This window comes from Enhydra lutris, unplaced genomic scaffold (genome assembly GCF_002288905.1).
Source record: "Enhydra lutris kenyoni isolate GAN:26980312 unplaced genomic scaffold, ASM228890v2 scaffoldscaffold32, whole genome shotgun sequence".
NCBI classification, from domain to species: domain Eukaryota; kingdom Metazoa; phylum Chordata; class Mammalia; order Carnivora; family Mustelidae; genus Enhydra; species Enhydra lutris.
The window spans coordinates 96,145-119,940 of NW_019154116.1; the positions used below are offsets into that span (position 1 = coordinate 96,145).

At 60.0% G+C, this 23,796-nt stretch overlaps 2 protein-coding genes across 2 annotated transcripts in view; both read left to right on the plus strand.

The window, feature by feature from the left end:
• Positions 1 to 11,851, plus strand: part of LOC111153403 (pleckstrin homology and RhoGEF domain containing G4B) — an 80,215-nt gene extending 68,364 nt beyond the window's left edge. Inside the window, exons 14-22 of the mRNA XM_022512419.1 lie at positions 2,005 to 2,257; positions 3,333 to 3,422; positions 3,502 to 3,732; positions 5,411 to 5,581; positions 6,199 to 6,379; positions 7,815 to 7,922; positions 8,160 to 8,420; positions 11,506 to 11,618; positions 11,729 to 11,851. Of these exons, the coding sequence (XP_022368127.1) occupies positions 2,005 to 2,257; positions 3,333 to 3,422; positions 3,502 to 3,732; positions 5,411 to 5,581; positions 6,199 to 6,379; positions 7,815 to 7,922; positions 8,160 to 8,420; positions 11,506 to 11,618; positions 11,729 to 11,851 (1,531 nt within the window). The remainder of the gene's footprint in view (positions 1 to 2,004; positions 2,258 to 3,332; positions 3,423 to 3,501; positions 3,733 to 5,410; positions 5,582 to 6,198; positions 6,380 to 7,814; positions 7,923 to 8,159; positions 8,421 to 11,505; positions 11,619 to 11,728) is intronic.
• A 2,446-nt stretch (positions 11,852 to 14,297) lies between these two features.
• Positions 14,298 to 16,881, plus strand: LOC111153391 (leucine rich repeat containing 14B). Its single transcript, XM_022512389.1, has 2 exons — positions 14,298 to 15,190; positions 16,236 to 16,881. The coding sequence occupies exons 1-2, from the start codon at positions 14,301 to 14,303 to the stop codon at positions 16,879 to 16,881; spliced, it is 1,536 nt and encodes a 511-aa protein (XP_022368097.1). The 5' UTR covers positions 14,298 to 14,300.
• Positions 16,882 to 23,796: the final 6,915 nt, after the last annotated feature.

A 23,796-nucleotide genomic window follows, 5' to 3' on the forward strand; every position in this document is an offset into this window, starting at 1 on the left:
TTTGTTTAATCTGTAAGAAGATATGTGTAAAGAGATATATTTTATTGACTGTTGGGGTGGAAAAGTGGGCAGGAACTGTGCCCAGCCCTAATGACGGGGAGTGCAGGCAGCTGGAATCCCAGCCTGGCCCTTGGGCCGTTGGGCCGTCTGTATAGTGAGCTGGGCGGGCTGCCGGTAGGGCGTCGTCCGAGCTTTCTTTGCTCGTTTGGTGGTGGACACGTTTCCTCCTCATACAGAGACCATACTCCCCTGAAGCACACCTTCATGTTTCAGGTTCCAGGTGGTTACGGTGCAGCTTGTTTGGGGTGGAAACTTGAGGTGGAACAGGAGGGGTTCATTGGGGAGTCCCTGGGTGGCTTTTCCTGGGGTTTGGAATCCCTCGGAAGGCCCTGGGAGGAAGCACTCTCCCAGCCCCCCAGCTCCTCCTGAAAGTTTTAGAGGCGCAGACCACAGGGATGGGGGCCTTCCGCTTGCTGGGAGCCCCGTGCTCCGCCGTGGGCATCCTCAGTCTGGAACAAGCAGGTTTAGGAAGGCGACCTGCCTTTGTCCCCGGGACAGGTCCCCCTTCCACCTTTCACAGCCAGGGACCTGTCAACCCAGGGTCTGGTAGTGGGACCCCACAGCACAGCAGAGAGGGAACACGTCCTGCTCAGGTGCCGGGGCCCAGAGTCAAGAGCGTTAAACTAACCCAGTCTTCCGTGAAAACCCAGGCCTTCTGCCAGTTGCCCGGAGAGGGTCCCTGTCACTGGGCCAGCAGTCATTTCCGCAGACATTTCTAGCCATTATGTCAAGTGTCCATTTCCGAATGGCCAGACCATCCTAGTTTTGTTTTTAAATATTTAAGGCTGCCTGTTTTCAGCAACTGTTGATAGGAGGGGTGCTGTGGGTCCTGGGACCCCGGGTTTACTGGGGGGACGTCCAGGCCTCCTGTGCCAGCACTGCCGGGAGCGCTGCCGCCACAGGAGCCACAGGTATTTGTTAAGTCCGTTATGGGAGTGTGGAAAGGAACCAGCTCTCCGGCTGCAAGTGGGCAGCAGCCTTTCCGGCCACAGGTGTATTTCCTGTCAGTGGTTGCTTCTGATTGCTTTCCAGCTTTAAAAGAAAAAAGGCAGATACAAGTAATGGCAGAAAAATGTCAGCGAGCCCCCTGCTATCCTGCGGATTAATTCAGGAGCGTTCTGGCAGAGCGCTGTCCCACAGGAGGGCGGTGCACCCTGATGCTAGCAGGTTGGGCTCTCCTCGGTGCCTCCGAAAGTGCCTTCTGCCGCAGACACATCCCTGGCTGGACGCCACACCAGCAGGGGCCCGGGGAGCCCTCTGCGTGGCAGGAAGGAGCTGCCTTCCCCCTGCTCCCCACGTCTGCTCCGTCCTGGGCCCCGAGGCCCTGCTCTGCCATTTTAGCCCCAGCCGCTGCTCCTCGGTCTCCAGGTCAGACGTCTCTGCCACGTAAAGCTGGGTTTCCAGAAGCGCCTTCCCATAGGTTAGCAGTCCGTGGGCGTTGGAAAACATCTCCCTGTACGTCCCCAGCACAGGCTTCTTTGCCATGTTTAAATCTTCCCACTGCCAGAGCCGTCCCTGCAGAGGGTGCCAGCATCAAGCCATCTGAAGATGAGACCGCAGGGCCCGGGTTCAAGTTCGGGGTCCTGGGAGTCTCTTTTGTTCACTTTCCAGAAGAATCTTTTACCCTAAACAGCCGTGACCAATAGTATAGAGACATTTCACACAACCGGTTTCTACTACACCTTCCTCCCCGTGTTTCTCTTCTTACTCGTTTATGTCAAAGGATCCCACGTGACAGCGTTTGCCGCTGACAGATCACGTAGGAAGTGCTTACGTTCTGTGCACATGCGGCCCATGTCTAATCACATGCACTCCTCTGGGCCTGCAGAGCACCTCGTCTCCGTGTGAGGCAGGAATGACGCTGGCCGAGGGTGTCTGAGGCCCGGAGTGAGGCCAGGCCTGCAGGGGTCCGCCCTCAGGGTCCACCCACCCCCTGTCTTCCAGCAGCCGCCGGCAGCACATAATGGCTGAGATGGTCTCCACGGAGAGGGAGTACGTTAGGTCCCTAGGGTACGTCATCGACAACTACTTTCCAGAAATGGAAAGAACAGACCTGCCCCAGGCCCTTCGAGGGAAGCGCAGCGTTGTTTTTGGGAACCTGGAGAAGCTCTATGACTTCCACGGCCAGCGTTTCCTGACAGAGTTGGAGCGCTGCCAGCCCTGCCCACTAGCAGCGGGCCGCGGGTTCCTGAGACACGTGAGTCCCTCCCTCCGGGCGCTGGGCTGTGTGGCAGCTGGCTGTGTGGTCAGCTGAGGGGACATCAGCCCAGGGTGCCCTCGGAGAGCCCGGCTCTGGCAGTGCCCACGGTTCAGGGGATTTGGATCACTGCAAACCAGGCCTAGGAGATGTGTCCCTAACAGGACACAAGACCCGTCAATCAAGACACCAAAATAGATGAGAAGCCTGTGGGTCTGATCACTCTGGCCGTGTCACTCAGTGCCACCCGAAGGCACCCTTGGCTCCCCAGAGCCACATGCCCCTGAGAGTTCGCTGCACGGTCACACACACATCCCTCTCCTCACCACTCGAGGTAATCGGCCCAAAGCAGCTCCCCAAATCAGTTTGCTCCCTGTCCCTGGGAGCCCACCTGGTGCCCCCCACAGTCCCTTGGCGTGCAGCCCTGTCGGGGTCTCGATGGAGGCTCATGGAGGATGCACCAGCTGAAGGGCTGCTCTCTCCTTGATGAGTGAGTGTTTTCCCAGCTGCAGACATGAGCCTCTTCCCTCCCGGGTCTTCATGAAATTCTGAATTCAGTCTGTAGAGAACATGCTCTCACCAAGTCAGTGCTCCAGGCAGTGGGGACGCAGTGGCCTCTGGGCTGCGGGCAGACGCGGCTCTGGGCCCAGCATTATGAAATATAGATTACTACAACAGACATGTAAAGAAAGCCCATGTTGCGTCTTTTCAGCTATTTCTAAGAAAGTGCTTTTAGCCATAAGGCAAACTCTGTGTTGCTTTGCATTGACAACAATGGTGAGAATTTTAAATGTTGACACAACTTTGGTTCTTGACCGTTAAGGGGCAAACCCTCCCCATGCTCCTTCCCAGGCCGGCCTCCGCCTCTTCCCCAATCCCTGTATTGTAAAGACCGATTCTGGAACTCTGGCATCAACCCGAGTTGCCCCCACATGCTGGGAAGCCAAGAGGGTCTTAATGCAACCTTGAGCCTCCTCATCGCATGCCCGTGGGGCTCTGCAAACAGAGGGTGGGGCAGAGGCACAGACACTGCCCTGGCCCCAGCTCAGGTGCTCGGCGCCCTCCCCTGTTGCAGGAGGAAGAGTTCAGCATGTACGCGCTCTACAGCAAGAACAAGCCCCAGTCGGACGCCCTGCTCTGCAGCCACGGAAACGCCTTCTTCAAGGTCACCCCCCCACCCCACAAGCCGCTCTGCGCCCCCCCCACCCCGGCCCAGACTGACCCTCTCGCCCCGGCCCTTGCAGGACAAGCAGCAGCAGCTGGGCGACAAGATGGACTTGGCCTCCTACTTGCTGAAGCCCGTGCAGCGTATGGGCAAGTACTTGCTGCTGCTGCAGGACCTGGTGCGGGAGGCTGGCGGCTGCCCCGCCGGGGAGCAGGAGCTGCGCGAGCTCCAGGCCGCCGCGGACATGGTCCGTTTCCAGCTGCGTCACGGCAACGACCTGCTGGCCATGGACGCCGTCCGAGGCTGTGACGTAAGTGCCCCGAGGCCCAGACGGGCTCTCCTGAGATGGGGAAGGATGAGGCCTGGGGTCAGAGCGCATGCTCTCCTCTGGGGGTCTCCTGAAGCTTGAGGCCTCCCGAGGGGCCAGCGGACCAGGGCGGTAGGGATGGCTGTCGTGTCTAGGCAACTGTGCCTGGCTCTAAATGGCTCACCGTCCGCTTGTTGGGGCGACTTCAGAACAAGGGGATGCATGAAAAACATGAGCTTGGCCGTCAGGCTTGGGGCCGACCAGCGTCGGCTCACCCCATGCCACCAGCCTCTCTGCTGGGGTGCCGAGGCCCGGCGCCCGTGCCCCCCACACGGTGGCATGACGGGCCTTGCATAGACAGAAGAAGAGCCCTTTCTCCAGCAGAGCCCCGTACCTCGGACAGCTGGAGGGACAGTCACAGAATTCCCAGCACAAAATGAAACTGCGTGTGCCCCGCTGCAGACAGTAAGAGTTTCATGAGCAGCAGGTCTGAGCGCAGGCCCTCTAGTTGCCGTGATGCGGCCCGGCTCCCGGGTGGACTGTCCTCCTGCTGACCGACCCTGGGAGCCTTGCAAGATGAACTGGCCAATGTGTGGGTATGGTTGGAGCTGTGTTGACACCCTGCCCCCTGACCCCACCCGGGCTGGACGGGGGACCCCCGGAGCCAGCTAGGAAAGGTAGAGCCGTGGCTGCAGCTGCTGCCACAGATGGAGTCCAGCACAGAGTGTATTTCTCCGTGGATGGCCGTGGAGGACGCAGGGCACCCCAAGTGTGGTCACCCCCAGGACCCCTTCATTCAGCAGGCCCAGCTATTTGGGACAGGGCTGGCCATGGGCTGGGAGGTCACAAGAGAGCTTGCATGGGTTTCTGTGGTTTGGAATGCACACCACAAAGGGAGCCGTGGCTTGGCCAGGGTGTGGAGCCCACGTCCTCCCAGATAGCCACCAGCCCGGACTGCAGCTTGTGGGGAAGTCTGGCGGCAAGGGGCGCTCGGGTGCAGAACTCGTGACAGGGTCCCTGTCGGGTGTTTACATGGTAACGAGTGAGACTAGCCCTGTGTCAGCAAACGGGGCTTCTGTTCCAATGGACACCAGGGCTTTCGAGTGGAAGGTGTGGTAAAACTGAGCTGCGACCGTCGTGCAGACGAGCGCGGCCCTTCCTGGCCTCCTGGCTTCAGCCCCAGTTCCAACGTGTGTGGCCGTCCCCATACTTCCGAGCACGTCTCAGACACCAGCTGGGCTTCCAATAACTCAGCTCAATCCCGCTACCATCTGCCTAGACATAGGGCAAGACCCCACGGGGAGGGGCTCCGTCCTACGAGACGCCCCCGACACACCATACACGGACGTCATGACAACCACAGCCCAGAGAAACAGCTCACTTCCAGCATCCCTGGTTTGTTGTAAGGGGCCTTTCTCGGGAATAGGCAGCCAGAATAGAGGCACGGGGCCCGGTGTGGGGAGAGGGCCATGCCCCCACCCCAGGAAGCCACACTTGTTCATCCCAGAAGCTCCCGAGCTGTGTCCTTTGGGTCTGACGGAGGCTTCCTTACACAGGCATCACTGGGGAGGCACCGGCCATTGGTGGTCAGTTTACCCCCAGCCCCTGGCCTCTCCGTGGGGCTCAGGGTGGGGTCGGGGCAGGTCCAAGTGTCCCTGAGGAAGGCTTGCTCCGTGTGCAGGTGAGTCTGAAGGAGCAGGGGCCGCTGAGATGCCAGGACGAGTTCATCGTGTGCTGCGGGAGGAGGAAGCACCTGAGGCACGTGTTCCTCTTCGAAGACCTCATCCTGTTTAGCAAGACCAGGAAGGTGGAAGGGGGTTACGACACCTACACGTACAAGCAGTCCTTCAAGGTAACGTGGCTGCCTCACACCTGATGCTGCAGGGTATCAGGTCCTGGTCTGCTGGGCACGAGCAGGGACGGGTGACACTCATTTTCTGGGCTTCTGTGTCTGAGCTCTGAAAGCTGCAGAGTCACATTTGTCCTTTACGGTTCCCGGGGCTGTTTCAGTGGCTGGAAAACTCAGTGTCTCAACTGGTAACTTAATTTCCGATTTTGGTGAAGGCAGACACTAGAGATGGCCTTCCCCTGGGCCAGTCACCAAGTGTGGCCCCCACCCTCTGGAGGTTCTGAGCTCCTGAGCCCCCAGGAGGAGCCCACACCTGTAACCCCTTACCTGCCAACGCAGAGGAGAACACCAGAGGGGGTCCTTTGGCCCCGTCCCGTGCAACAGCCTCAGGACACCATAGAGCCTGCCAGTCCGGCCTCCCTTTCTCCAGTGGGGAAACTGAGGCTCCAAGACGGAGCCAGTGCACATGGGCAGGACCCCCGTTCATCCTGCACCGTTCAGTGTCGGGTGAAGGAGCTCCATTCCTGAGGTGCTGCGGTCAGCTGTCTGCCGGAGGGTCGTGTGCTCAAGCGCGGACCGGTGTTTGCTGACACCGCTGCCCCTCGCGGCTTCTGGTGCAGATGGCGGAGATTGGGATGACGGAGAATATTGGAGACAGCGGCTTGAGATTTGAGATCTGGTTCCGCAGGCGGCGGAAGTCCCAGGACACCTACATTCTCCAAGCCAGCTCTGCAGAGGTCAAGTCGGCCTGGACCCACGTGATGGGGCAGATCCTGTGGCGGCAGGCTCTGCGGAACAGAGGTGGGCAGAAGAGGGCCACCCAGGGCCAGCTCTGTGTTTAGGGGGCCAGCCTCGGGGTAGAGATTTAGGGCTGGGGTGAGGGGCTGAGTTCAGGGCAGGGCGTTGGGGTCAAGGGTGTGGGGCTTGGACCTGGATAGGTGTTTGGGGCCAGTACGGAGCAGGTGGCCCTTGGAGAGCTCCTCCATCCATGTGGAAATGGATGACCCTCCCATCACTGCACAGAAAAACCTACCCTTTACAAGACCTCCATCCCCACAGGGCAACTCCAGAGATGTTGTCATAATCTGCTCCGGGACAGCTTAGGCCCACTGCTCTCTGCCTCACCCTTCGTCAAAGTGTCCTGCCCCTCTGGACACGGGGCTGATGGCCCGCCCGTGGCCTCCCTGGAGGAGAGGGCCGTCCCCATCAGGTGCTGCGCTCCTAGTGCCAGGACTCCCCTAGGTTTCCTGCTCCTGGAAGTTGGCCCCCTTGGTTGGTCCTCTCCTCTGCGCCCCCCCCCCCCGATTTCATCCCTGGAGCCCCCCGTTCACACCCGCCGGGCAGCGTTTCACCCAGTCCGGCTGCTACAGATGCCGTCTGCATGGCCGCCCCTCCGAGCCGGCCCTTTGCTCCGACTGCCCAGGCAGGAGAAACCCTAAGGGCCCCAGTGTCCTAACAGGGAAGCACGACCTCCTGACCTTTCTCAGCAGCCACCTGGCCAGTGTCCTGGCCTGTCGTCAGAGACGCAGCACGGCCTCCCCCAGCAGCTTCCTCCAGAGGGCAGAGCACCCCATGCACACGCGCGTACACGCATGTCCACACTCGCACATGCGTACGTGTGCCCTGCAACTCGGCTGAGACACTCACTGGCTCCCAGTCCCCATAGAGTGGACCTGGCCCTTCCACGGAGCGGGAATCCCCCTCGGCCTGACCCCCACTGCCCTCCGCAGTCTCCTCCCTTCCCGCCCCTCCCTCTCCACTGCCCCCAACTGGAATAATATCTTTGGTTTTCTTTGCTTGGTTTTACCCAGGAGTAACTCATTGTGAGACCCTCACGCTAGGCTCTGTAGCCAAAGCCTTGTAAATGTCTGTCCGCTTGTCTGTCTTGTAGCCATGTGCCCCCTGCAGGTTTGGCTGACTGACCCACCGTCCTTTATGCTGAGAGGGGACCCCTCCCTTCTCTGGCGCCCAGTCGGACACCCGTCCCTGAGTCCCGTGTCCCCCTTCTTCTGGTTTGCTCCTTGAGCTCCCTAAGAGAGGCCATGGTGAGGCCAGACCAGGAGCACATGCCGGCACGGGAGCCCCAGCCCCTCGGGGGCCCTGCAGCACTTGGGGAGGGCGCCGGGCCAGGCCCTGCCGTGCTTCTGGTCTGGATGGTTGGGTACAGAGTGTCGTCAGCAGTGGAATCAAAGCCAAACCGCGGCTTGGAGGGTTGTCCTGCGTTACTCCATTTTAGAACTCAGAATGCAAGAAATGGTGTCCCTGGGGATAGGCGACAAGCCGTTCATGGACATCCAGCCCAGCCATGCAGCCATAAGTGACCGGGCTGTCAAGAAGGGAGCAGGTAACGTGGCTTCAGCCCTCCCCCCGTTCTGTCCCACGGACTCAGACTCGGGCCCCTGGTACTCACATTGGACCCCAAGAGCCAGCACAGCAGGCTGGATGGGTGGTGGCCACGTCACACCTGACAGGACTGAGGGGGAGGGACCTGGTCGGTTTCCCAGAAGACTACTCCATTTTCGGATCTGGGCTGCACGTGGAGAGCAAGTGCCAGGCTGACCTGCTTTCTGTCCCGTTCCAGAGTTACGGACCCGAGCATCCGTGGTTGTGCCCCTCTGTGACCATGCTGCCCCCTTTAAGAGACCACATTCCACCATCTCAGACAGCAGTACCTCCTCCTCGGGCAGCCAGTCATCCTTGGCCCTGGGGCCACTGAGCCCGAAGTCATCAGCCAGCCCAGCCCTGCTGAGCTCCACCCACTGCCCCTGGCCCACTGACTTGCACGCCTGCTTCCAGGAGGAGGAGGAGCTGGAACAGGAGCCCGGCAGCCTGCCTTCCCTACGTGAGTGCGCCCAGGCACAGACCGTGCCCACTCCAGCCTCCAACAGCTGGTTCCAGGGGTGGGGGGGTTCACTGGGTCATCTAAGTCACTTGCTCTTACAGACTTCCAAGAGTCTTCAAACACATTACAGTTTTTCTTAAATTAAAAAAAAAACAACAAAAACTGTCACTTCCACCTACGATGAGGTAACAGGGAATAGGTTTAAAACAGCAAGCAAACCAGAACCAGGCACAAGCAAACAGGAACAGATGAAATATGTGAAAGGCGATTTCAAAACCTACGACATCCCGCTCCAAAGGTAGTGCCATGAGAGACAGGACTGTGATGGGGGCTCTATGACTGCTCTGATTTCTGCCTTGAGAGCCCCCAGGTGCGGGACAGAGAGCCTGCAGACCCCCGGTGGAGGACAGAGCCGGGGAGTCCCGTGCCAGGACAGGCCTCCAGGGTCTGGGTACAGCAGAGAGCACCGCACCTGGGAAGGCTGTCCAGGCCAGATCCCTGGACCATGAGAGAGTACCCTCCACACACACACACACCTGTTCCCAGCAGCTGATGGCAGCATCCCATCCCCAGGGAGGTGGTGGGTCCTGAGCGGGGCCTGCAAGGGGGGAGGAGGGTGTTGGACTGAGCGTCCCTGCTGACCTGCCACCATGTCGTGAACACAGGGCATCTGCAGGGAATCCAGCCACGTCCTGGAGCAAAGCTTAAGGAGATTTATGGGGTCACAGAAATCCCCAGCCGACAGGGTAGGTACACAGGCTGGTACCAGGTGAGCAGGGAGGCAGGAAACAGGCCGTAACAAGGGCAATGATCAGTCAGCCAGAACCAAGGTGGTCGCTAGAATTCCCAGTCCCGGCACTCACACCAGCATTCCACGTCCCTGATGTCCAGAATGCTGGGTCACAACCAGGAAGATAGGATGGACTAAACTTGGCACGAACAAAGGCCACAGTACTTAGGGTGGACATGTCCTCAGGTAACAGAAAGGTAACAGAAAGGGGTAACAGAAAGCACAACTTATTGGAGACAAATCGGTAGACACTGTCCAAAATGACACACAGAGAATCAAGGCAGAAAATCGATGACTTGTGGGACAATTTCGAGAGGCTTCATAAACACCTAAAAGCCCCAAAATGGAGGGACAACAAAACTTTGAAGGCACGGATATCTCCTTGATTTGGTGAAGGTGTAAACCCGCGGGTAGGAAGCCCAATGAGCCCCAGCACCCGTAAGTGCACATCATCCGCGGGGAAGCCAGTGACACATGGAACACCCTGAGAGCAGCTAGAGAGTGGCCTGCTCTGTGCCGGGGACAGGGATGGTGGCAGCAGGGTTCTTATCGAAGACAGCACAAGGGAGGGACAGTCCAAACACTCTGAAAGAGAAAACTGTGAAACTAGAGCTCAGTGTGACAGGTACACCTTTCAGAAACGGTGAGACCAGGACGAGTTCATGCCTGCGGAAGCCAAGACGGCTCACCAGCAGACCCGAAGTGTCCAAGGACGATCTGCAGGGAGAAGGGCAGGGACACTCGGAGCGGCAGAATGAAGACTATAGTGAAATTTCTGTGAGGACAGCACAGAGGAAAGGGAACACGGCAGGAACATCCTTGAGGCCGATGGGACATGTGCGTGCAGGACGTCTGGAAATGTGGCCATTCTGTGCCATGGCCAAGGTGTACAGTATCACGGGAGGCATCTGATTCATTAGACAGACATTTTAAACCCCAAACGACCCCTCAAATAACAAAACACTTAGAGCTAATATGCCAGCAGGGGAGATAGAATGGAAGTGTAGGAACAGCTCAGTCTAGAGAAGGCAGGAGAGCAGAACAGAAGGACTAACGAGGCAGCAGAGACGAAGGCTGAGCACACAGTGCCCACAGGGAGGAGGAGTGGAGCCTTTCATGAGCGACCCGAGTGTGCCTGTGTGGATGAGTCCTTGTGCCAGGGCCCGCGGCCAGGCTCTACCTGCACCCTAGCCAGCCGCGCACCGACGACCTGGCAGGGCCAGACTCAGTGCCGGCCTGCCCTCCGCTCCACACCGAGGGAACGGGTGTGCGGCGGCACCCCAGTCGTTGGTTTCCTCTGCCTCCTGCCTGGGGGACCCCACAGGTGTCTGGGTTCCCAGAACAAGTCCTCCCACGGTACCACAGCCCTAGGGAGGCCCCTGCTCAGGGCAGCACTGCCAGGGACCCACGTCCTTCCTGGCCCCCATGTTCCTCTGCTGCCATGACAGGACGGCGGCTCGGAGAGCACCCTCTACCACAAGCGCGTCTCTGCGCAGATGGAGGCCTCGTGCCGGAGCCCTGCTGGGGTGCCTGGGTGCACAGAGCAGTGGCCCCTCAGTCGGGCTTGTCCCGTGCCGGCCCACGCGGGGCATGGCTGGGGGTCTACCCACCTTCCCGGCGGCGGCCTCCCAAGCCCCCACATGGGCCAGAGCAGCCCCCGCGCCCTGAGTCTGCGGGTGCAGCTGCCTCTTCTCCCATGGAGGGCAAGGCTGCCTGCGGGAGGGCTCTGTTCAGCCAGGCTCAGCCCCGCGCAGAAACTGCACGGTGATCCCAGCATCGTGATCCCTGCGCAGAAGCTTGCGGCAAAGCCCCCACAGCCGCCAGGAGGTCATGCCCACGCCACAGGGCCATGGGCTGCGTGCGTGCAGAACATGTGGCGATGTACGGCTTCGCCGGCGGGGACGCGAACAGGCCCCCCGCAGCCCTTTGGGGTGGAGACCTCGTCCCCCTCCCTTCCCGCTCTGCCTTGAAGCCACACAGCCTTTCTTTGGCCTCATTTTCTGTGTTTCCCCTTGGAGTTGCCCGGTGTGAGCCCGAGGCTTCCCGCTGGAGGAGAGAGCCCCATCCCCCCATCCTCTGATTCCAGAAAAGCTGGGTCTGGAGACACTTGCTCCTAAGGGTGCCTGGCCCCCAGCAGCGTCGTCCTGCCTGCGCAGACCCAGCCTCACAGTCACCCTGCGATAAGTCTGCATGCGCAGGACATGCCTTGTTCTCTGCTTACACGCTTCGGGGGGCCTTGAGTGCTGAGCATGGAGAAGGGGGGGCGGCCAGCCCTGACCCAGCCCCCCTTTGCAGTGACCGAGGGCACGTCATCGGGGGACAATGGCCTCGGGCTCCCAAAGCTGTTCTCTGAGGAGGGCCCCAGGAGGGGTGCACAGGTGCCCACGCTCAGCCAGCACACCACGATGGTGAGTCCCCACTCCTGAGACACCCCCCGCCACCCCAAGAGAGGCTCAGGACCTGCTCAAGGATCCTGGTGGGTCTTCCTACCTGAAAACCGGCCATTCCCTGTCCACAGTCAGCAGGGGAGAGCCCAGACACAGCCTTGCACGTGCACACAGACGTGTCCTCCCCAACAGAGGGATGGGGCGACCAGGGAAAGGGGCCCCCAAAGAGGAAGCCCCTAGTCTCGCTCGGCTGACCTTCACCCAGCCTCGGGTCACACCCATATCCACTTTGGCAAACACGGTCCTGGTTGTGGGGAGGCACCCCCATTCCCCCCAGTTCCGGGCAGATACTCGCGTCCATCTTCTGGGCCACATCAGAGGGAAGGGTTGGGTCTGAGGGTGTGCTGAGCGTCCAGTGTGCGGGACGGGTCTTTAGTCCGTCACTGATGAAGACCAGTGACATGGTCTCCGATTAGTGGTCTCCTGTCCTTCTGCCAGAGCAAAGGCTTCTGGACAGTGGTCTGCCTGGCAGGCCGTCCCTGCTCCCCTGAAATAACAGGAGGGTTCTCGCATCCACGGCCACCCTAAGGTGCTGGGCGCATGCCGCCAGCAGCCAGCCTACCTGGCCACGTCTCCACCCCGTTCCAGATGCTCCCACGCACAGTCACGCAGCTAGACGTGAACAGCCCCCCAGGAGGGGCACCCTGGCCTGCAAGGCTGTCCTCTGTTCTCCAGTGCCCAGATCAACCTCCCCGGGGTCTTGCTGCCTAAACCCCCCGGAAACTGCACACCCAAGAGAGTGGTGTGGAGTGATTTCTGAGAGCTCAGGTTTTCCTGCAACACGAAGGGGCCCTTGGCCCGTGGTGCAGTCACTCCCCAGAGGCCTGGCCACAGGAGCCAGTGGGGACCACCTCCGCCTGTCCTGAGAACAGGGACCTCCCTGACATGGACTCCTAGCCCACTCCCTGGGCCCCACCGGAGTTGCTGGGAGGTGCACGCGCTTGTGTTCTAGGATCAGAACAGCAAACATGGAACCGACCATTTCGGGGCCAGAAAGTTTTTTACCTCCAGAAGCACTGTGATGCCAGACAAGATAGCCACCCCGCAGGCTCCTCTGGGCCTAGAGCCGGGGCAGACCCGCCTTGAGAGCAGCCAGCCTTGCGGAGAACACTCTGGTCTCTGCTGCCCTGACCTTGTCTACACTGGCCCCAAGTGCTTCTTGCAAACCTGCGTGTCCATGAGTCCGAGAGCACCTTGCAGGGAGCAAGGCCTTCCCAGTGCCTCCCAGACAAGGACCCTGTGCTGTGCACACCCAGGGCGCCGAGTGGCCGTGAGTAACGACCTCCTTCCTTTCACAGCTGTGACGTGTTGGGAAGAGGCTCAGCCCCTCCAGGGAGAATCCCCAGTACAGGGACCACAGGAGCCTCCACCCAGACCTGTGCCTGAGGTCAGGAAAGGAGGCACTCCTGCTGGGGGCTCCTGACGCACCCCCCACTCCAGCCACCGGCCACGCAGACAGCGCGCCATGGGCCCTGCCGGCCTGGGCGCCATCCAGCCTTCCTCCAGCCATCTACACGGCTCCTCCACCCCAGCTCTGGGGCCCAGAGGCCCTGGTGGCTCCGACCTCCACACCCGGAGTGTCCCCCGTGCTCTGAAGGCTGCAGCGAGATTGGGGTGGGAGCCCGTGGAACCTTGGACCCGGTCCAGGGAGGGCGAACCCTCTGGGAACACGTCTCACTGTCCTTCCAGGCAACGCAGGCCCATGGGCAGTGGTTCCCCCAGAGAGGCACCCACTGTGGTATGTCCCAGGTGCAGGGGTGCCTCTGAGGGGGCTTGGAATCTCGGGGTTTTTTTGTTTTTAACAAGACCTGTGTAGATAGTGGGAACCGGTCGCCACCTGTGGGCCTGGGATCCCGGCTGGGGCAAGGGCACAGCTGCCGGGCCTGAGGTCTGGGGTGTGGACAGTGCCCCAAGAGGGCCACCCCTCGCCAAATGGAGGCACAGAATAGTGATATGCAGGGAAAGCCTGAGTACACGCCAGACCCTGAGTGAGGTTCCTGCTGGGAGGTCTTCCCCACGAACCCTGTCCCCCAGGTGGCAGCCAGAGGCACAGGCCGGGTCCACACCACAGTGACTTGGTGACTTCCAGCTGCTGTAAGCTGGTTTCTTTGTTTCTCTGCTCCAGTGCTGACTTGTTCCCAACTTTAGGAACATAAATAAATGAGATGTGTCTTTCTAAGACATGGTCAAGTTTCTCTTACTTGGTTCTGTCGTATCTGGGGACGTCACCAGCAGGCCTCACCCGGGGAGCCTGACTCCCGTGACTTTGAGGCAACGTGGCCCTGGTCAGAGGGGCCTTCATCTGGGGTCTCCCAGGTCTGCGCTCAGGCCCGTGCAGCCCATGGCAGCTCCCAACCACAGGCCATCCCTGCAGTGGGCAGGAGCGGCACTTGTCAGGGGCCTAGTGGCCCTGAGCCATGCCCTCGGACAGCTCTGTTTTCAGCAGTTAAGCACCAGGACAGGCTGGCCACTGTCCACGCCTCCACGGCCAGAGCCCAACATAGACCAAAATAGCCGTCAGGTGACCAGAGGGCCTGCTCACGACCTTCTGCCCTAAGGCAAACCGCTCACAGCAGCCGCAGCTAAAGATGAACAGGAAGGGCTTACAACTTCGGGAGACTCACAAGGGGAGAGCTCGGCACAATGAGATCGCTGCGCTTCATTTCTGCCAAGGCCCTGGTGTCTCACCCCCAGGTGGCCCAGCAGAGCCTGGACGGTGTGGCCCACAACCTCTACCCTCTCCTCTTCAAAGCCAGCTACTTGCTGGAGCAGGCGGCGCTGATCCGCGTCCTGCTGGAGCACTGGCCCCTGGAGGAGTTCCGTCTGGGTGCGCTGCTCGGGCCCGGCTCCGAAGCCGCGGAGGACCTGCGGGACCGCACCTGCAGGGCATGCCTGGAGGCCTGTGTGCAGGGCCTCGCAGACCACGTGCTCCGGGCTGGGGGTCCGCGGCGGCTGCGCGTGGCTGACCTCACAGGCGTCCGAGACGTACAGGTGCAGCGGTGCCCGTGTGGGAGGGCGCTGGGCAGGTGGGGCCGCACCGAGCTGCTGGCCAGGACATGCTGCCAGCTGCAGGGGGAGGCCCCCGCGGCCCAGCGCCCCGTTCGGGTCGTCGCCGATCTCTTCGTCACCGATGGAAACTTCGAGGTGGTGGTGCAGGCCCTGGGGCCAGCGGGCCCTACCCCACTACGTGTGCATTGCCTGTCCTTCCGGGCAGACAGCCTGGACCCCAGCCAGCTCTCACAGGTGCTGCGTCTGGCCGGGCCGGGGGAGCTGCGCCGGCTGGAGGTGGTGCACAACGTGCGGCTGCACGCCGGCCACGTGCAGGAGCTGCTGGCCGAGGTGCGCTTCCCCCAGCTGGCCTCGCTCACCCTGCCGGCCAGGGCCTTCGATGCGCCCCCCACCAGCACCCGCAGGCCCGATGGCGAGGACCCCCTCCTCTCCTCCATCGCCTGGGAGCTCAGCCGGATGAGCCGGCTCACGGAGCTGAGCGTGGCCTTCTCCACACTGACTGGGAAGGTCCCGAAACTGCTCGGGTAAGTTGCATGATGGCCCAGAGGGCCGGGTGGGGCGGGGCGGGAGGGGGGGATAAGGGGGGGTGCGGCTCCCAGCCTCGTGGCGCAGGTCTGCCGACAGGGGGCCCCCGGAGGCCAGGCCGAAGAGGCACGAGGGATCATCGGGCGGGACCCAGCTGCCTACAAGGCCACGGGATCCCCGATACCCTCTGCCTTCACCCCGGGAGGGCCCAGGGCGGCAGGAGGCCCCAGACAGTGGGGCTGTGCGTAGCCCGGTGGGGAGCTCGAGGAGGACTGTTTTCTGTTGGTGAACAGACGGGAGCACTGCTGATTAGTGAAGCAGACGGCATGGGAGTGACTAATCGTGTTCTTGGGACAGATCATCGCAACGCTGGGTGCGCAGCGACAAGTCCGTCGAGAGCTGGCTCAGCTTGGGTCTGCTGCCAGCGGTCTCCCTGAAGGCTGGGTGGGCTGGGAGGGGGAGGCAATCAGCTTCCAAGTTCAGCCTGTGGCCATTGGTGGGCAGCCTCTGCGCCGTGGCTGCTGGGCGTTCTCACAGCGGAGCCGAGAACCAGAGATCCCGGGGTAGAAGCCCCAGCCTGCTCTTGAGACGGATCTGTCCTGCTTCTGGGGACCGTGTCGGTGTGCGGCCAGTCAGCAGGCTTGCCCGCGTGAGGGGAGGACCCCACACAGGGGTGGGAGCACCAGCAGGGCCAGGGGACCGGAGAGGGCTGGGTGATCAGGGAAGGCTGATCAACTCTGACATCACAGCCCTGAAGCTACAGACAAAGGAGTGAGCCTAGTTCTCACCGGCACTTTATTTACGGACACTGAGAATGGAATTTCGTGTTATTTCCGCACGTCCCAGAGTATCATCCTTCTTTTGATTGCTCTACCGTTTAAAGATGGAAAACCATTTTACTGTCAGGCTGAGTCAGATCAGGCAGCCATGGGTTTGGCCTTGGGGCCGCAGTCCATGGCCCTTGAGAGACAGTTCAACTCGGTTCCTCCCAGAGGTCCTCACCGGGACCGCCCCTCACTGGCGCTGTTTTCTGCCCTGCCCTAGGCCCCTACGGACGCTGCTGAGGACCCTGGACCTGGCCAACTGCTCCCTGAACCACACAGACATGGCCTTCTTGGCAGACTGTCCCCACGCCACATGCCTGGAGGTGCTGGACCTCAGCGGCCACAACCTGTTCAGCCTGTTCCCTTCCACCTTCTCCAGGCTGCTGAGCCGGGCGGCCCGGACGCTGAGGGTGCTCACCGTGGAGGAGTGCGGCATCGAAGACCGGCACGTGGGCATGCTGATCCTGGCCCTGAGCCCTTGCCACGAGCTCCGTGAGCTCCGCTTCCTGGGGAACCCGCTGTCAGCCCGGGCCCTGAGGCGCCTCTTCGTGGCTCTCTGCGAGCTGGGCAGGCTCCGGACTGTCGAGTTCCCGGTGCCCAAAGACTGCTACCCCGAGGGCACGGCCTACCCCCAGGACGAGCTGGCCATGTCCAAGTTTGACCAGCAGAAGTATGATGTGATCGCCGAGGAGCTCCGTGCAGTGCTGCTTCGGGCCGGCCGCGGTGACGTCCAGGTCTGCACGCCCCTCTTCGGAAGTTTCGACCCAGACATCCAAGAGACAAGCAACGAACTTGGAGCTTTCTTGCTGAGAGCTTTCAAAGCTGCTCTAGAAAACTTCTCCAGAGCCCTGGAGCAAATGCAGTAGGCCCTCGAGCAGACGGGGGGTGGTGTGTGGTTCGGCCGGACGGGAGCCTGGACGTCCTGAGTCAGCAGGCTTGAGCATCCGCGCCCCTGGCCCCCTGCAGCGGACGTGTCTCTTAGGGACACTCGCACGGGGCATGAGTTAGGTGCTGCGTGGCAGGCGCCCTGGCTCCGGAAGAGTGGACGAGGCCACGCTGGCAACGGACCGGGTGTCGGTTCTGGACTGCACAGGAGGGAAGGGGAGGCCAGACGTCCGGCCAGGGCCGAAAGAGCGTGAGAACTGTCACAGAACTCAGCACTCCCTGTGCCGCGTCTGGGTTCTCTGCCGTGCTGACTTGGGCTTGTGTACTCACAGACTCCTGCCCGGCATGGAATATGGGATTCGTTGTTAAGTGCTTGAGCCCGAGGACACAGAAGGCTTCCTGGAGGGCCTCTGTCCCTGCAAGAAAGCCCCACCGGTGATGACACATCCCTACCCCTGTTTCCTGCCTCCCTTTGGACCCTGACCCCAGAGGACCCTCTGCTCAAGCCTAAGGGAACTCCTCTGTGCGGCTGAATCCAGGAGTGTAAGTGTTTACTGACAACATTTGGACTTGGTTTCTACCTGGATCTGATTCCTGTGAAGGGCCCAGTATTAGGATCATTAGATACCAATAAAACAGAAGTGTGCCTTCTTCACATGTGGCTTTCATTTCAATGCAATTCAGGATTTTTTAAAGTACCCAAGAGTATGAAAGTGAAACATTTTCTCAAGACGGAGGCTAGTGCTTGAGGGGCCCAACCTCCTCACACTAGAACCCCCAAGTTCTTGATGTGGGTTTGAATCCTGTGTGAGCAGGCCCCGCCCTCTGTCTGGCTCTGGGCCCTGCATCCAGGTAACCATATGCTGCCCCTGACAGGTATGTCTACACCCTACATGCTCCCCCCTCCTCAGCTAAGTCCCCATCCAGGTAACCCCATGTCCCCCCTCCCCCGAGCTATGTCTACACCCTACATGCTCCCCCCTCCCCAGCTAAGTCCCCATCCAGGTAACCCCATGCTGCCCCTGACAAGTATGTCCCATGCCTTTCTTCCCACAACCAAGTGGGTTTGCCTAAGGTACAGGCTCCCAGAGTGGCAGCTGTCTCAGGAGTCTGCTTGCCTTATTGAAGGTAGTAATGTTCCTCCTGCGTCTCAGGAAAGGAGGATGCCCAGAAAGTGGGCAGGGGAAAGAGATGACTTCTCTGTCTCCGTGCCCCTCAGATCTGCTTTCTGGGCCACCTCTCGGACCGCTCTCTTGCCCTCTGCTGTCCTGCTGGCAAAGTCTCTGAACCCTATTACAGGCACATGGAGTTTGCTACTGCGAGAAGCTCTGAAAAGAGAGTAGAATGGGCACAGGGCAAAGTTTTGCGATGATTTGGATCTAACTCTAAAGTGTGGAGCCATTTCAACTGCTCATGTCTGTGCCCAGCAGGGCAGGCCCCCAACGTGTGCGTGGCTGAGCCGGGCAGCTATGGAGAAGGGCCCGGGACGCCGCAGGGACTGGGGCGGGAGGTGGGCACTCCGGTGTCCGCTGGTGGTGAATATTCCCGACAGCCCCTGCCCCCAGGGGCGCCTGAGGAACTGCCGCAGAGGAAAGTCAGTGAGGCAGGGGAGGCGCATGTGGAGCAGTTCTGAAGCCTGTGGAGCAGCCCCAGCAGAGCCGGCCTCCCGCGCCATCCTGGTGCCCGTCATTTACTTGTTCCCACGGACCCACTGGGCCCCAGCCCTGAAAGTACCGTCTCCGGCCACGATGGGTTTTCGCCGCACCCGCGCGGCCTGGGATTCAGAGGCTCTGACCATGCCAGGCGTCCATCCCAGGCATCTGCCAGGACCCAGGAGAAGGCATGGATCCAACCCAAAGGCAAACTGTAGGGACAGGAAAACCCACCACCTAGGTGGAGAGAGGGTGGGAGGGTACCACGGTGCAGCTGGGCAGCGCTCCTCCTGACGAAGCTTAGGGCCTAGCCATGCCCAAACGCACCTGGACTTCATAGGGCCGGAAAGCTGAACTGAATGGGGCAGGGTGAGGACCAGGAGGCACACTGGGAAACCACCTTCCAGGACAGCAAGGACACAGTCTCTGCCTCCCCCAAGTCCTCTATAGTGGATTCAGCGTGACACTTCCTCCATGAAGTCCATCCTCCTTCCTGGTCCCCATCCTGTAAAGAGGGAGTGCAGGTTCAGGGGCCTCTCACTCTGCTCTTGTTCCAGATGGTTCTTTCTAGCTCTGCACCCCAGACTCAGAGAGACCCACAGACTCAGGGGACCCTCTGTGCAGGGACACGAGCCTGTGGCTCTTCCATTACAGGTGCTGTCCTTTTCCTTCTCCTTGTGTGGCTTGAGCTACCCCGATGAGCTGTCACCCGCTCGTCCACAGGATCCCACTTTCTGTCCTTGGCCAGGGCGGCAGCTCCCTCCGGGTGGAGGAGCGAGCCTTCTCCTGGGTCACGATGCCCATCACGTGACTCGCCCCACCTGCGCTGCCCGGCCGAGTCCCCTCCGCCGTGGCGTCCCCCACAAGAGCCGGCCCGGGCTGTGGGCAGAGCCTCTCCCAGGCCCTCAGCACATCGGCCGGGGCTGCAGCCTCTGCCCCCCCACACCGAGAAACCCTTCCAACACCCCCGTCCGTTCCTCCCTGACCTTCTGGGCCCCTGGCTCCGGACAGCCTGGCACTCACCCCCGCCCACCGCAGGCCCCCATGAGGAGCCAGTGTCCGTGCGGGGACACCAGACAAAGGGACGTGGTGAGTGCGCCCCGCCTCACCCGTAGGTCCGCCCGGCACAGCGCGCCAGCCCAGCACAGGCCTTCAGGGGCAGCGGGCGCTGGGCACCGCGGGGCGGTGGCGGGACGTGGGAGGGCCCAGAACCCAGGGCGTCCCTGAGGCGGTCTGCACCTGCCGAGCCCCCGACTGGCCAGCGGGTCTGCAGGAGACGCGCTTCCTCCCGAGCCGCCACGGTGGCCGCCAATGAGCCTCCTCGTCTTTTTTCAAGATTTCCTGCGCGGCTGACAAAGGCTATACACGCCACGGTAGCGCCCGAACCGCCACGCGTGGGAGCCGATAGGTAAGACGCGAGCTCAGAAGACGCAGGAGGAGAAAGATGGAAGCGGATGCACAGACACGAGCCCGCGAGACCACAGCTCCGAGGGTCCCGGCCGGTGTCGGCCATTCTGGTCCCTCTCTGAGGACCCGGCCTGCCGGCTCCATTCCTGCCCTCAAGGTTCCATGACGGGTCCTCGAATACACCCCGTTCGAAGCTGTCCCGGGCAGCTTGATCGCTCTCGGTCGCTCGCAGCCCGCGTCCTGCTGCAGAGAGAAACGCAGCCGTTTCTGTCGCCGGTGGAAGACAGCAGCGTCCGCTCACCAGGGGCCGGGCAGTTCCGACCGCAGGGCCTGGGCTGTCCCCAGGAGGCCCAGGGGCTCTCTCTGGCCTCCACCATCCAGCACTGTCTCTGCAGGGCTCGGGAGGTCCCCTGCGCCGGGCGCCGTCCCCTGCGCTCCATCACGGGGTCCCCAGAGAGCACGCGAACCTTCTCCCCTCCCCCCTGTGTTTAGGGCACACTGGCTTCCAGAAAGCGAGACAGAGACGGCGGAAGCCAAGACAAAGAGGTCTCCTCTGTCTATTCAGAGAGGTCATCTGGGCAAACTGCTCCTCAATCAGACTTTGAACCATCATCCCTCACAGAAATACTCTTACGGGGGCACCTGGGTGGCTCAGTGGGTTAAGCCTCTGCCTTTGGCTCAGGTCATGATCTCAGGGTCCTGGGTCCTGAGCATCAGGCTCTCTGCTCATCGGGGAGCCTGCTTCCTCCTCTCTCTCTGTCTGCCTCTCTGCCTCCTTGTGATCTCTGTCTGTCAAATAAATAAATAAAATATTAAAAAAAATACTCTTACATAGTTTAGTTAGATGCAACTTCCCCCTTTTTTTTTTTTTTTAAGATTTTATTTATTTGTCAGAGAGAGAGAGAGCACGCAAGCAAGGGGAGCAGCAGGCAGAGGGGCTCGATCCTGGGACCCTGGGACCATGACCTGGGCCGAAGGAAGACGCTTCACCGACTGAGCCCCCCAGGCGTCCATAACTTCCCTTTTCAAAAACACACAGGTTCTGGCGATTCACAGACCTGTACCCCTGGGGATAAAAAGATATTATATGTTTATAAAAAATAAAATTAAAAAAAAAAAACACACAGGTTCTTTGGTGAAGTCCCTTCCCTGTCATAACATCGCGTCATTGGTGCGATGTTCGTAGGATTACTTTGTCACTATGAAATCAAACACTTCATCTGTCAGTCCACACGTGCATTACAGACACACACACACACGAAATACATATGAGAACTCTCTGCGTCTATGAACTTTTACAAGGGGGAAAAGCATATTTAACAAAAAAATTGAGTGGGATTAATTTACAGAATCACTGCAGGCTTCTTGTTTTATTTAGGGGACATCCAGGTCAATCCCTGTGTCTTCCAACCATTTTCCAAAGTAAAACGCCCTGAAATAGGTGCTTTCACAGTAAGCACGGTTAGAAAGCAGAGAGTGACTCCCCCTCAAAGCCCTTCCTGCGTAAGTCACTACAACCCCACCCACAGGGTCCCCAGATCAATTAAAATCACAGGCCATGAAATGCCCCCTTCTCTTGACCGACGCACACAGGCTCCCTCAAGACAGGCCTCGCCTCAGCCCTGGCCCCTTTTACCCTGGAACGTCTCCTTGCCTTGCGGGCTCAAGGTTTCAGTTACTCAGACCACCCAGAAAGCAGCCTGGACAACGGCGTCCGCCTCCCGGGTCCCCACAGACCCCCCCCCCACACACCGAACAGATCCTGGCTCCTGTTCCTCTCAAGTCAAATGCTTTTAGTTCAATGACGCTCCACCGCCGTGTCACTTAGTCCAGACCTCCGTTGTGATGTCATCACAAATGACTCGATGGAGGCGACGTCATCTGTGAAGTCATCACATTTCCAGTCTAACAAAGTCAATGTTAAAAAGATGGACGGCATCAAATTACCCTCAATTCAACTTGCTCGTAGAAGGCAGAGGTGCTGTGCAAAGGCAAACATAGCCCACCATAACTTCCTGCAGCAAGTTTCGATTCTGCAGTGTCCGCGCAGTGTCTAAGCAGACTTGAATTCCCAGGACGTAGCCCCATGCTGCTCGAGGCTAGACTCAGCCTGCGGGACGTTAGAAACTAGGGCAAGGAGTAATAATTCACCTTGAAGTTAGTGAGGCGATGACTGGCTGAATTTTCCTCTTTAAAAATTTTATTTATTTGACAGAGACACACAGCAAGAGAGGGAACACAAGCAGGGGTAGTGGGAGAGGGAGAAGCAGGCTTCCTGCTGAGCGGGGAGCCCGACGTGGGGCTCGACCCCAGGACGGAGATCATGACCTGAGCTGATAGCAACCACCCAACTACTGAGTCACCCAGGTGCCCCTTTGCCCCCCACTTTTTTTTTTTAAAGATTTATTTATTTTTCAGAGAAAGAGAGACACAGAGCACGAGGGAGAGGGGGCAGAGAGGGAGAGAGAGAGAATCCATGACACAGGGCTTGGTCCCACAGCCCTGAGCTCATGACCGGAGCTAAAACCAAGAGTCAGCTGCTCAACCCACTGTGCCACCCAGGGGCCCCCGAATGTCCCTCCTTTTTCAGACAAAACCAAGGGCAAAGCATTAGGTGGTTTATCCAAGGGTCCCTGGAGAGTCCGTGGAGTGCCAGAGACCAGACGGACACCACTCTACATGGTACAAACAACCAGAAACTTGTCAGCTCAGAGTGACCTGAGTGAGTTTTGTTTGGATCAAGTGGGGACAGGGACAGTAGAGCGGAAAGGTAACCCAAGGAGCCGTTGCAGGAGAAAAGCATGACACTGTCTTGTGCAGAGCACGGCGGCTAAGAGCAGACTCTGGGGCGCGGACCCCAGCCCCATGGGGGCCTTACGGTCATTGAGCCACTTCCTCGTCTCTGAAATTGCTCCAAACATTAAAAGCCACACGTGCGCCTAAACCACGTGGACCCACTGGCCCAAGTCCTCAGCATTTTGGGCCCCAGAACAAACCCGGCTCTGACACCCCCACAATTAGGAAGTTTTCTGTCACCTTAGTATTTCTAAGTTTGTCTCCCTGCCACAGGCAGGCGGCCTGGGCGGAGACTGGGTTCCGAAGCAGGCGGGCCTCCATGCAGCTGCTGCTGGGCCACTTGGTCCCAAGCAGCTGAGTGACCGGGAGCTCTGGGGCCATGCACTGCCCAGCCCCTCTGGACTGCAGGCCTGCTGCCTCCCCTGCACGCAAAGGCCGTGGGCCTCCTACAAGCCTGCTGCAAGGCTGGTCCCTGGGTGGCATGGGGAACCTGGATTCGGGGAGGATCCCCCAGCCACGGACCAGTAAGGGCAGCCCACTGTGTCTAAATGTGCAGTTTGAGGGGACGCCGGCTTTCCTTCTGGGAGTCTGCAGAGGATACCCACATGGCCAGCTGTCCACACCAGCCCCGGGCAGTCTCTGGGGGTCCCAGGTTGGGGACAGTTCACACTCCTTGCTGGTGGTGGGGGCGGTGGGAGGGAGCACTCCAGTCCCGTGACCCCTGGGAGAGGATTCTGGAAGCTGCACAGGGTCCTCACTCAGCCCCGCATGCCTTTCCCTCTGCTGATTTTCTCTTTGAAGATTTTACTGATTTATTTGAGAGCAAGAGAACATTAACAGGGACAGGAGCAGAGGCAGAGGAACAAGATTTTCTGCAGAGAGCAGAGCTCCCCAGGGGGCTCGATCCCGGGACCCTGAGATCATGAACTGAACCAAAGTCAGAGCCACCCAGGTGTCCCGTTCTCTGCTGATTTTGCTGCACATTCTCCCCACTGGGCCTGCAGGGGTGATATGTGAGAGGCTGATCCACCACAGCTTTGT